Source organism: Rhea pennata, chromosome 7, assembly GCF_028389875.1.
Source record: "Rhea pennata isolate bPtePen1 chromosome 7, bPtePen1.pri, whole genome shotgun sequence".
NCBI classification, from domain to species: domain Eukaryota; kingdom Metazoa; phylum Chordata; class Aves; order Rheiformes; family Rheidae; genus Rhea; species Rhea pennata.
In genome coordinates this window covers 39,654,559-39,668,882 of record NC_084669.1, presented here as the reverse complement: position 1 = coordinate 39,668,882, position 14,324 = coordinate 39,654,559, and the positions used below count along the sequence as shown (strand labels likewise).

The window sequence follows — 14,324 nt, the reverse complement described above, 5'->3', positions numbered from 1 at the left end:
TTTACAGTGCTTTTGAGAAGAATGAGAAAACCAACCTTTTTCAACATCTTGTTCTGTTTGTGGAAGAATTCCACTTTGATATCACCGCATACCGGCAAAGGTTGAGGGAATTCAAAGTACATATACTTGTCTTCACGTCTTGAGGGTCCTGAAGAGGAGGTGAATATCTTTACCTTTAGTTGGTACACCACAAACTGAGGATCTGCATGGCAAAACAGAGTGTCACTTCACAAGAAGTTTCTTAAACTGACAAAAACACAGTATTAGTTTCAAAATCATAACCATCAGCTACAATATTTTGAAAAGGTTAAAAAAGTATATTCAGCATTAAGCACTGCAATGCATCAAGAAAAAGCTTTACTGGATACTACTGGAAACAGCGTAACATATTTCTGTACTTTGTAACAATACTCTCAGCCTACTACCGGATTCCTAAAAAGTTGCTGCATCTTTTTAATAAAGCTATATTAAGAAAATGAATATATAAAGTGACAGCTTCTTGACTTTTCCTTGCATATTCCTCTCATCTCTATATTATGGACACAGCTGAGGGGTTTCGTTCTCCCTTTCTTCTCTTCTTTGCATTGCAGAGTGGGAGGTCGTATCAGTACAAGCTGATTTCTCCTCTTGCACAAACAGAACCATTATACAAACGAAACAAGGGAAAATTTAACATTAATATACAAACCAATCAGCACTGACAACCAACTATACAAACAGCCCATTAGCCTGTCCTGTAATCTCTGCCACCAGTAGGAAAGAAAAAAAGTGCCAGCCACAGTGCAACTTCCAGAATTAAATCTTCAGGGGTAACTGCTAAAGTGGTAAAGGTTTTTGCTGCAGCTTAAGCAGATTTTATTTTTGGAAACTACCAACAAACTAGCATGAAAACCAGCAATATTACAGTTGGTTTTTCAAATGGGCACCTAATTAAAAGAAATCTTCCCACATTTTCTCCTAATTTCTCAGTTAACATCAGATCTACACTGCTCTCTAGACGACACCCGCTGAACCATATCCTACCTTAGGCTGCAAAGCCACTTTGAAACCACCGCAGCAGAGTTGTGAAAGGCAAGACCTACCATACCTGTAGCACACTGCTTAACAGTCTACTCTCTAAAGCTGTTACATATCCCTTGCAAATCCTCGGAGCTGTGAAACCCTGCTATCCCTTCTCTTCGCCCAAGAGATGTGACTGCTCAGCCACTGACTTTCAAAACAGAAGGAACACGACAAGAAGTAGGATTTAAACACATTGCATTGGTAAATTTACTACTACCACTGTCGATGCACAGTGAGAGCAGGTTATAAGAGGTCATTTGGTTTTGCGTTCAGAAAGTCACTGAAAATTCCATCAAAACGTAAAGCATTGCAGTATGCATGTGCTGAGTGCCACTTGGTAGTTTTTAAGTCTTTTCACATGCTTATCAAATATCTGCTTGTCCTAACATCTTGCTATAAAGCTAACATACCAACATCACAGTCTGGACACACAAGTCAATGCTCGTGTGAGTTAAACTCATACCTAGTGTAGCTTGATTTCACAAGCATATCGCAGTTTATCCAAAACATTAAGTAAGTGTTAATTGCAGAAATCTCTGCACACCTCTACCCTAGGGGCAGAGGTTTCTTGGCAGAGGTTGCTCCCTGTAAATACAGCTAGCCTAACATGGTGTTTGGTTGTTTCTTGTGCGTGTTACACGTTCAAGTAGTGCCTTGCAAAAACATGAAGAGTGCAATTTCAACCAAAGCTGCAGGAGGCACTGGAATTAACCGCACGCTGCAGCAGCCATAACAAAAGCATAAAAAAAAAATCCACTAACAGAAAATGAGCATGCAACACTAGGTAATTCTGCTTTGTAATGCAGTCCACAGAAGGACAGAGGCAAATACTTGCTCATACTAATAAATGAGTAGCAAAGAATATGCTGTTCCTTGCTAACACACTGTATGAGCAAATTAATCATGTACATGTGTATATACTACTTAATAAGCCTCCGTCTAAGGAGAAATTTATTCTAGAGGTAATTACATATGTACCCCGTGCAACTGACTTTTTTTAAACTATCATGGGAAGAATGATGTTACTGCATTTGAAGTCAATACGCCACACAATAAAACAAAAGTTTTTAAGCAATTCATGGTTCACAAGAGTTCCTGTATCAAAAAAAAAGGCTTTTTTAAAAACTTGTATAAAAAAGAATTAAGTGGCAAATATCCAAAAATACACATGGCATTCTTTTTAAGTCTTTGAACCATTAAATATATCTCAATTCAAAACTGTAGTGAGACAGACCTCAAGCTACTATGCCTGGAAGGATGCAAGGGGACAGACCATAGTAACCCAGCAGATTTGAGAACCAAAAGTATTTAAGTATCATCATCTGCTCTACGTGCAGCCGTTGGCCTTAGGCAACGACACGCCGCTCTAGGTGCGAGCAGTCCCGTAACTAAATGCAGGTTCAAATGCCCAAACTGTTTCACTGCAAGAGCAAACAAGGGAGCGCAAGAGTGTTTGGTACTTACTGCAAGTTCCGCCGCTGAACATGGGAATTGTTTCAAACATCATCTTGTGAAACAGCAGTGCCACTGGTCTGTAATCCAGGTGATTCTTTAACAGGTAGCTATAGTAATACACGTAGCGTCTCTGACTGGGAATCGTTACTCCCTAAACAAAGGGGAAACCAAACTTCAAAAGCAATCAAAACCATTTATTAGCAGTCAACGAGCTTCCGCCTGGTAGCTCAGAACATAACTACGGATGAATAAACCAAGGATAAAAAGGTGGCTAAAGCGCACAAAATAAACCCCATCGTGGTTTAATATAGCTGCTGCCAAGGTATACGCAGCATAAAGAACGGAGCACAAGGTAAAATATCCAAACTGGCTGTGACGAGGAGAGCGTTCGCCTGCTCTCTAACCTAGCTACGGCAGCACGCTACCGTGCTGAGACTCATCAACGCGGTTTCAGTAGAGTAACGTGTGATGACCCTCTGTGACGGTTTCTGCACTGCTGCCTGCCACAATTAGGATATTAGCCAAATCATAACCCACCTGCAAACGGCTCCCAGAGACAGCCTCTGCACGTGTCCCCTTTTTCCTCATACGTTTCCACATCCCTTTTACTTGTCTGACAACATATTTAAGAAGGAAGCTGTTTACGTGCACTGCATAACACCAGGCAACTACCACGTCCTGACAGCAGACAAAGCAGAACACTGGTTTTCCACTTATTTTTTTGTACGTATCTCTTCACAGCCAAGTGACAAGGTAAAGAATGCAGACTTCTCTCCTCCACATCTCAGGGGCTTTGAGGGTCATGAAGAAGATGGTATCATGACACTGTTTCTGAGGGATGGGGAGGGCCCGGGAAGCGAGTCAGCGTCCCTCCAGTAGCACTTTTAGTAGCAGACCCCTTGCACTAAAGCACCGATGCCACAAGCATGCTTCTACAACATCTGAAATCAAAAGATTCCAGTTCTGCTTGCTAATACCACTGTGGCCAAGCAACACACTATTTTCTATTACCAAACGTACCTCTGAAGTGTTTTACAAAAAAAAAAAAAAAAAAAAAAAAAAAAAAATCCAAAGTGGAAAGCTGCATTAACGTGCAGCCTCATAGGCCAAATTGTTATATGAAGGCCTTTTCTATTGAATTACAACTCTGAAGTCAACAGTTGCTGTGAAAATGTATAACCAAAGAACATTTTTATTACTATTTTAAACCAATTTCAACTTCAAGTGCAGGAATAGTTTTAAAGTTCTCCTGAAAATACTATCTCTGAGAAACTGACAAAATATGGGGGAAAAAAAAATCATTTTATTCCCCAGAAAATGTGTTATATGGTTTACAGCAGCTCATACAATGTACTCGCAGAATCAGTAGGTATACTTTCACATTAAAACAAAGTGTGAAATGGCAATAAACTGGAGATAGTGAAAGGCTTTCATATATAAATCTGCAAACATATTGGTCGCATTTCTAGAATACAGTATTTCTGTAAGCCTTCTCTTCTAATATCTGCTTCACCTTACAGCAGCCATAAGCTCCAAACAGCCAACATACTTTAATTTAATAAGTATCAAGTCTACACATGAGAAAAATTTGGTTGAATGCCTTCTTGCATTTATTTAAAAAATATTGATAATGATGTCTTCTTACCATTTCAGCTGCTTCTAAATTACACAGAAGACTTTTCCCTACACGACTTGCACAACAAATTTCTTAAGTAGCCTTCAAGCTGACGTTTTTTTGGTTCAGATGTCATCTCAGCAGTTATCAGACCCATTTCTTAAGGGAGCTTTAAAGTTTTCTTTATTAGAAAATAAAGTTACTTTCACAACTGAGACAACCTCAGCCTGAGAGCAGCCAATGCTGCCAACCACGACAGTCATATGGATAGAGGCACACAGGTAGAGAAAGTCATATAGACTTTCATACAGGTAGAGATAGGTAGTCATACAGGTAGAGAAAATACTCTTCTCCGTCCATAGTTTCTCTGTTCCAAATGTGTCACATAGATAAACTCCAGCAAACCTTACCAAGGCAACCAGGGTTGGGATGAGAATGAAGGGAAAACATTCACGTATGTGGTTACGTAAAGTGACACATGATCTCCAAAGCACAGCTGGAAGGGTAATTTTATCCCTCCACCCATATAGTTTTTACTCCCAAGAGACCTAGGAATCCCAAGCAGTGAGCTACATTAAAGTGGAATAGAAAGATCTTCGTTCTTCAAAGGGCTGATTTCAAAGACTTTTTATAACAAGGTAATACACAGAGAGGTACAACTGAATCCTCACTTTTACTCGAGGAAGAACAAAGAACGAGAAAACACTTTAAATATTTCCTCCTTGGGAAGCTTGCATTTCCTCACTACAGCCCTCATCATTTTTAAATGGACATAATAACTTATTCCGGTCCCCGTGCCAGAGTTTCAGGGTTGACTGCTGAGCTGAGTGCCCATCATAAAAGAACTGTCAGGTGCTGCTCATAGTCCTCCTCTCACCATACAAGCAGTATTATGAACAAACATTTTTGGAAGTAGCATTCCCACATTTGTATTACTGAAGTGCCGACCTACGAGAGCAATGCTAGAGCCGCAGCCTCAGGTTAAGTTTATGGCATCAGGTTTAACAGGGATTGTCACCTGAGGATGTCCAACAAACAGGGATCAAAACCCACCAGCTCTGACACATCAGACATTGGATTTTGACCCTGTTGAAAGAGTCATTTTGAGACTTCCTTGCAGAAAATAATCTGTATTAATTTCCTGTTCAGTTCCATTCAGCTGCTGCTGTCACCACCATTAAGAGTCATTTCTAAAATACAATACAAAAGTCTCAAACGGATCATCTCCGACTCAGGGGTTTGAACAGTTTCTTTGAGAGGCAGATCACAAGACATTTCCTTCCAAGACTAACCCTCCGCCATAAATCAATTTAAGGTGACAGTGTGAATAAAATCGTTCTCCAGCCATAGAAAGGCACTTTGCCAGTCTTCGTCATCACAGTAGTATTTGTATAGGATAGTCCTAATGTTCAGGGAAAAACAGGCGATAGGCTAGCAATTTCAAAAAAGTGGATGGAACAATTTTTTTGGAAGATTTTGCATTTTATTTTCTTTGAATTTACCCTTTCCTCAGCTCTGAAAACTGACTGTACACCAAATTTCAGAAAACAGTTTGTTTCCCTCTGTTCAAAGGGAAAATAACAACAAGTCCTGTTCTGCTCATGAACTGGTGACTGATACTCGCAATATTTCAGCCAGTACCTTCTAATTTTTCCCAGTCCCTTCTTCTGAAAAAGATAAAGTACTTGCATCTTTTTTTGAGGGTTCCCATTGCCTCTGTGAGAGCTACAGAAGTTGAGAAGAGGCAGCTGGGGGGGGGGGGGAAGAAATCACTTATTCATCAAAAATAGACTTCTAGACTCAGTTTGGAGAATGTCTTATTCCTCCGCTACTTTCTTTAGGACATAGACAGTAGCACATTAAAAGACTATCCAGGAACTGTCAGTCTAACATACAACAGCTCTCACTCGATACTGCAAAGGCCTCTTCTCCCATCAGGCGTTTGGGAAATGCTTGCTATAGAAGTAGTTGAGGTTCTCCTCTTGACCAATTAGTCATACTTCCTCTTGCAATCAGACTCATACTTCCTGCCTGCTTGCACTAAATTCTCCTGAGAACCAATTTGCCACGCACGTTAATGGCAATAGGGATGGAGCACAATATGCGCTTTAGTTCTACTGTTCCAAGCAGCTGCTCACAAGCTGTGCACCTTGAGATGGCTTTAAACAAAGCAAATTTTGGTATCTAATTAAAGACAGTTATCCTTAATCATGCTTATCTTGATCCAGGAACAAAAGGAAAAAAAATGCATTTACTTGTCTCTGGGTGCCTCCTTTACTTTGCTTTCAGGACGTCAAGTGATATAAAGGTGTGGTAAAGCCAAACCTGAGAGCAGCACCTGAGATATAATACTGAAATACGGGTCAAAAGGGAAGAAAAAAAAAAACCTTCCAAGATCCATACTGGAATACCTGTTTATAAATACTAAGATCACGTATATCACATACTGTCTGTTGTCCAAATAAAGATAACCAAGTTAAGTGGATATGGAAAAATCAACTTTTACAGAAGAGACATTGAAACCAAAACAAAGTGGTTGGTTACAGACAGTATTTACAGAGAAGCTAAACAAGGTTCCCACTATTCCTGTTTACTAAAGCTGCTGTCACCCTAAACATGCTGGAGGTACCACTAGGGTATTAGTGAACACCTAGATGACCATATCCTCAAAAAACTCATGCAAAGAAATACTACCCTCTTTACAAAAGGGAAACTGAGGCACAGAATGCTTCACATCTTTGTTATGTAATTTTTGTGACATTCTTCCTAGCCTACTAGATACTCTGTATAAGTAATAGCAATCTACACTGTTTATTCATCATATAGCTCATTTCTATTCACTATCATGCACTCTTACAAAAACCCACTAAGTTTTGGTGGGAAACCTTGACATTGTCTCCTTTCCCATACTACACCATAATTACCTTCTATACAGTGTACGGAATAACAGCTCCATTGTATAAAGAGAGCAAACTAAAAATTTATTTACACTTTCTAATAAATCAACGGCTAAATTCTGTAATTCCTTATGTGTTACCTCTACTCTCAAGAGCCTTCGAACACAAAACTCTACTTATTAGAGGTCTACACACTGTGAAATTAACACTTTATGCAAATATTACAGGAACTCAGCATGCTCTGTACTTGAACAGGCTGAAATTGGCCTGTGGGGATGATCCCCCTAGGCTGCTCTAACAATGTATAAAAAGAACTGACGGAAGATGAGCGGGGAAGCTTGCTGAAACGACCTTCAAAGGCACACTTCAATACACCTAGAGAGGACTTGAAATAAGTCAGTTCAGTTCCCATTAACAAGACTTAGTCGTGCCAAAAAGGTTCAACATACAGTTACTGCTAAGTCTGTCCTTACTGCCGACAAGGTCTTAATCGAAAGTTCTTGTAGCCATTAGCATCATTTCTCTGAAATGTGATCTTCCTATTTCTTCTCCTGAGATGCAAGCACAAGAAATTAAACAACAGCATCTCATAAACTAGGCTCTGAGGCAGCCAATGTATGGGCTTAACTACCCTTTTACTGAAAAGGGGAGTCCCATGACAGACTGGATATACTCTTCTGGAAGGGATATTCAGTTGTAACAAGCACCTAAATGACTAAGCATCTCGTAACAACACCACAGAAGTTAGAGAACCTGAGGATCTGAACAGCTCTTCCATTCAGGCAAAACAAGCTAGAATAATCCTCTTATTTGGGCTGAAAATGCTGAATGAGAAAGTTCACTCAACAACCACCCATTTGATGCAAAACAAAGCAGAATGCCCTTTAAAAGGCAGACTAGTGTTTCTGGGTAAATATACTGTCCAGACCTTCTTGAACATGAGAGAGAAAAAAAACACAATTTCAGTATTGTGATTAATTGCTACTGCTGCTTAAAGCTTTTTAGTTTAGAAAAACTGCACTGATCCAATAATGTTAAAGCTAAATCAAACCATATATCACAACTAATGAAAGCACTTCTTAATGAGTTTGACCATTCAAATTCACCTCAACTATAAAAAGCATAAAGATACACTCTGGAGAACAGAATCACTCACCTTCTTGTCTCTGGTCCTTACTTCCCCATAGAAATCTAGGGCTTCTTGAGCCTTTAAAAATTTGCCTCGATGTAACAAATATGCACATATCATTACACCAGTTCGTCCCTTTCCAGCTTTACAGTGGATTGCTGCAACATGATTGTCATCTTCACTTAGCCATTGGTCAAGATCTTCGCAAAAAGGTTTGATAAGCTCTAGCTGTGGTGGGTTGTGGTCTTCAAAAGGGTACTGTGCAACTGCAATGGAAAGAAATAGCTTATCAAAATCTCAGAAGAGTATTCTGGCAAGCTCAACTAGACAGTCAACGTTGTGACAAGCATGCAAAAAAAATAACATTCTAAATACTACTCATCTATCATATAGATATCTAAATGTTTTGAATCCATGGTTATTCAGCAATGCACTGCATATTAAATGCATCACAGACATTCCTCTAGTAATAAATAAGCAAGCATGCTGCTACGTGAAGAGCCTATTTTACACAGCAGTACAGAAATGAGTAGCATATGCTCCGTATTTTACATCATGGGTTTTCTGGAATTTAAGGGTGTATTGTCACAAAAAATAGCCTTGTGAAAATACATTACTCTAGCAGCAGTTGAAACTTGCTCGGAGAAAACAGGACAACACCTCACTCACTGATCAGACAACAGGAATTTCTCTGCAAAAATTCTAAGCATAGTTGGCTCAACACTGGGGACAAACTCTCAAAATTTTCTCAAATTTTGAAAAGAAACAGTAAATTACATACTTAAAGTAATCAGAATAAGAATCTCATGTGAGACACCTGCAGTACCTCTAGGCTTTAAATGTCAAACCACCTAATGAAGTTGTCTTTTTTTTTAATATATGCACACACACACAGTTTCCATCTAGAGTTGTAAAGAATTTCAAGGTAGTATGCAAGAAATAAAAGGAAAATTCAAAAAAGGCAAAAAAGAATAAAAAATATAAGCAGACAGAAGCACACAAAAACAAATCTCTGCCTGATACATCAAATAAAGTGCCAGTTAAAACCACACTGACTGACAGTATTATATAAAGTTATATTTGTCTGCTTAAGGGAATCGCATTACACAAAGTACATGCCCCAATTCTTGACCGACAGCCTAGGGATCTTATAAGAACCAGAAGTTTTAAGTCTGGTTCATTTAAATGTACTCTCAGCTAGAAACACCATTTCCTTTTCTGGTCTAAAAATGAATACATTTCATTTTTTTGGCAAGTGTTTGTATTTGTTTCATAAGCACTACTCTCTTGTCATACACGCAAGGCTCCTTTTGATGAATCCCCAAGGACTTAAAAGAGCAGAAGTGAGAGATGAAGTTATGGAACTGCTAAATCACTGTAGCAGAAGTCTGAAGCCTTCTGGAGGGAACTGCAAGGACAGTTTATTCACTCACAGTAGGGACCGTCCACTTCATCTCCTAGGAGACCAAAAAGGGAAGCCTGACAGAGTGAACAATCTTCGTTAAAGAAAAGATTAACGAATATGAGTATACCCTAATAATTCTTCCACATGGAAGATCCTAGGACTCCCAAAATGATCACTCTATGTCAAGTTACACAGACTTCACTTTTTGCAATAGATGTAGAGGAAAGAGGAGTTTACTTAAACTGCTCAGAAAAGAAACTATTCAGGAAGTGCTCCAAATTTGCATATATATCACTTTGATTCTACCTTCATTACTTCCAGTAAGGTTCCTGGGAGGAGTTGATGCAAAGCAGTCATGGAAGAACAGTCTGAAAAATCCTAGTAACAGCTTGTTGAAGATGCCCTCCCAGTCAAACCTTGCAGGACCTTCTGCAAAGAGCAAATGAGGAGCCTGTAAAATGGATTCCCTGCGATGATGCAGAGGGACTAAAACTGAGCAAGCAATCTTGGGAAACATTAAGCTGCACAGTCTTGAGCTTAGAGGAGAGAGGTACTGCATGGATTAAGGTTCCTTACACTGAGGCATACAGCAAGGGAAACTGCTCTGACTCCTCTCTCAAACCTCCTAGAAACTGCAAGAAAAGTCTCAAAGCACATTAAAAAAAAAAAAAAAAGTAGCAAATCAGAGGCCAATTTCCAACGTGGAAGTACTTCAGAAACTAAACAAGCCTTAGTCAGACAGCTACCGTCCAAAGAGAATGAAGACCTTTCAGTGTCTGGTTTTGAATTTGATGCAAGAATCTCTAGTTGAATACTGAACTACTATGGGGTTTCATGTTAAGCATACAAATGAGGAGAACCCTGGAAATTAATTCACTTCAGAAGATTTTAAGTACAACTGCTCTTCTGCTAAGGAAAGAGAAGTTCTAAGTCACAAATTTGGTTATCTAAGGTAACTAATTTGGGGATGAAAAGGAAAAATGAAATATGTAGCTTCCTACAACTGTGTTGCCTTACACAGAGGAACTGTGAAAGGTTCTGTCAAAGAAACAACATTTTGGGATGCGATTGACAGTAAAGGAATCTGAGCATCTCCATAATAGAAAGCATAAATTAAAGCAAGCATACATTCTGGACATGATGTTAGAGGCTTGTCCTTTTCATTTATACCTTTTCTCCTCTTACCCAAAGAATTGCTCAAGTAGATCTTAAAATACTTTTTTTCTGGCTTGTGTACATTGAGCAGGGTTTCAGGACACTGCCATTCAACATCATAAGAGCATATCAGGAGTGAAGATGACTTAAAATGAAAATTTCAGTCCCTCTATATTCAGACAGTAAAGCAATCAATTACATTTTGGTCATGTAAACACTACTCTCTTTACAACCAGAAGGACTTAAAAAAAAAAAAAAAGAAAGAAAAAGAAAAGAGAGAAAAGAAAGAAAAGAAAGAAAGAAAAGAAAGCTGAGCCCTTGCTATCACCTAGTATTAATTGGTAAAGCCAAAATTTATTCATCTCCTCTAAATTACTCCAGAGCATATGCACAAGTACTCCTTACCTACCCTCCCATTTTAAAGTATGATATCAAGAGGAACTGCAAAAGCTTAGGCACAGAGATGTTCCTCTGCACAAAGAATAAAGATAAGTCTGTACTTACTACCTGAGAAGTTAATACTACAAGAACCAATGTATTTCAAAGAGGCATCATATGGGGATTTTTTTTTTAAAGCAGCTGAAGATCTGTTCCAGATCTTCAAAAAGCTTATATGAACTGTGACAGTGGCTTAACAGCATTCTTCATCTTTATCCCAATTGATACTACTGCATAAAAAGGGGCTTTCCCCTAAACTTCACAGCTAAATTTTACAGTAAGCTTGTCCATCAAATTAAACAAAGACCTCCATGTAGCCTATTCTGCAACAATTCTTGAAATCAGTTGACTTTCATTGCCCTATTAGTTAACTGCCAAAATCATACTTTTTAAGAAAGTATCAAGCATGCAGCAAGTTTCTCTAACAAATCAAAAGTTATTTCACACCGTTCATCACCCTCAACTCTCCTACATTACTATGTAGCAGCTTTACTTATTCCTTCATTCAAAAATTGAAAAATGTAGAGATGAAAACACATACTAGACAGCGCAAACATACCTCTGCAGTTAAATTTGGCGGTGTCATAATGTCTTTCAGCACATCTAAAAAGAAGAAAAAAAAAAAAAAAAAAAAAAAAGAGATGAGAGTTCAGGACAAGTCTCTTAGGCACTTCCAATATCTGTCACACCTTGAAACATACAGATTAATATAAAAAAATTCCCCACATTCCTTTCACCATTATGATTTAAAACAATGCTAGAAGTTACAGAAATCAAACTATTTTGTCGCAGATGCATTTAACTGCTCAGTAGTAACAGTGATCCTATTGGAAAATATTTACTTACCCTATGATAACTGTGATCCATCAGTATTTTTTAGTCAGTGTGGATCTCAATATAGATATTAATGCAATCAATGCAATGCAATGCAATATAAATTTTGAACAGAATAGCGTTACTCCTGCCACCCAAACTGGAGTACGCTCCCACAAAAGCGCATAAAGAGTATATGGCTGTGACCTTCTTCCAATTGACTCCAAGCTCAAACCACGCGTCAACAGACCTCAAAAACAACATCGACCACTACAGGTAACTGACAGGTATCACCAAGTAATATAATGAAGAATATCCCTTGCATCAAACAGCAACTGTGATAGTGCTCTCTCCAGTGTGGCATATGTTCTCGAAATTAGGTCAAGTCCAAAAAAAAAAAAAAAAAAAAAAAGGCCACTCAGCACGTTTCCCGCGCACAGATTCTGGGAACAGGCACATTGCTGAAGACTCTAGAGTTGCAAAGTCTATCTTGCCATCCCATAAGAGACTCACTGTAGCTAGCTAACAGCAAAGCAAAACACACCGTGTTACTCATGTACAAGCTTCAGGAACCAGGCATAAAAATCAGTAGGGTTCCAATACAGCCAAAATGGTATGTTTTAAGGAAAGTATCTAGATCAGGTGCTGGGAAGATAGGGGTAAAGAAGCCAAGAACAGGAGGGCCTCTGTCATCTTTCAGCTGCTCTCTCCAGGAAAGATGATGTGTCCCTACACAATGCAAATGAAAATGCAGTTCAGAAAAGAAAGAGAAAATAATTCTTCCTCAAAACAGTATGACTCTAAATTGGAAAACAAAAATGATTGGAAATAATTTCAATAAACAAAACACATCTAAGTCTTCTGCTCCGATTATGACCTACAATTATCATAGGCTTGAAATATCCACACCAGTTTCAGGACTGGTATCAAGTTATCTTTTCTTAATGTAGTATGTTATGACCACAGTCTTTGGGGCCATATAGGGCTTAATTGACACTTTCAGATACGCAAGCTTTTAGAAGTCTATTTTCATGACTGTTCCACATAACTAAAGCCACACTCACACTGCACCCAGCTTTGTCCAAACTCACACACCAGAGAAAAAAGCTGATCCTCTAGGATTGCTCATGCGCTCTGTGATTTCCTTTCTCTGAATTCCAGAGCTACCTCCATTCCAGCCTTTGTCATGAAAAAGTCTGGTCAGAATCAGTATTTATAGCTCTGATCACATCACTGATAATTTTTGTGAATCAGGAGTGATACAGCACAGGTTGAGCTCGCAGATGGAACTCAAAAAAGCACCTGCACTTCAGTCTTCAAGAAAAAAGATTAGATAGGGTGCATACACCCAAGATAAGTAGTCACCACACCTGGAAAAGCCATCAGCCATGCTGGGCAAGGACTGCTATAAGCTAGTCAGCATTTGAACTTTGGAAGTTGAGCTGCTAGGAAGCAAAGCAGGTAACACAAAGCATCTTATCCAACTGTGCTCTTCAACAAAGTTCCCTTCCTCCTGTTAAAGAAACAAGCAGTTCAAAGGAATGGTAAGAGATGAAACTCCTCAAAGCATAAAAGTTTACACATCTAGGTCTACAAATTTTGAAGTTTCAGAGAGTAGCAACTGCAATACCGTAAAGGATAAGAGATAGTTTTGTTGATACCAGAGACAGAAACTGAGCGTAGAACATCTCCACACTACACTTTACACCTTCAAATGGGATCTCTACACAAAACAAGGCAAATATCCCAAACATTGCTGTACAAAATACCCTGTCATAAATTCATCTCATTACCTAAAACACATGTAGATCTATATTAGAGATCCCACTGACACACACTTTGGGTGATACGTGTTTCCCTCACTTAGCACTTCAAAAGCATTTGTTACACAATTAAATCTCTAAATGAAACTTGATTTTTTTTTCTTTCCCTCTGAGATTCTTGTAACCTGTGAGCAGGAATTATGAGCAAGTTTAAAGCAACTCAAATCTTAACTGTTGCCAGCTGGATGACTTTCTGATTATAACCACAGTCTCACTGCTGGCAGGACTAAAGGCTAAGGACAAGACAGCAGCCTGTGCCAAAGCCCAACCCCACAAGCGCACAGATATACAAAGCATGTGCACAAAAAAAAAAATTCTCACTGTTCATTACAGGTCCTTCCTTTAAACACCTGACTGTACAAAAGGTAAAGAAGCGTACTCGAGAAGACAGAGAAGTGGCAATTGCAATGAAGAACCCAATTTGGGGCTACATGAGGTTAAAAGATGGCAGCGAAAGAACATGTTAAAACACGAAAGAATACAGAGAAAGAGCAAAGGGTTTAAGGCACAAACGACAAGAACTTAAATGAGG

At 38.9% G+C, this 14,324-nt stretch overlaps 1 protein-coding gene across 1 annotated transcript in view; it reads right to left on the bottom strand.

Moving 5' to 3' along the window:
- PTEN (phosphatase and tensin homolog) overlaps positions 1-14,324 on the bottom strand; it is a 49,538-nt gene that overhangs the window by 13,795 nt on the left and 21,419 nt on the right. The window contains exons 4-7 of the mRNA XM_062580254.1: positions 11,716-11,759; positions 8,186-8,424; positions 2,527-2,668; positions 36-202 (exon numbers count right to left, since the gene is read on the bottom strand). Coding sequence (XP_062436238.1) covers positions 36-202; positions 2,527-2,668; positions 8,186-8,424; positions 11,716-11,759 — 592 coding nt within the window. The remainder of the gene's footprint in view (positions 1-35; positions 203-2,526; positions 2,669-8,185; positions 8,425-11,715; positions 11,760-14,324) is intronic.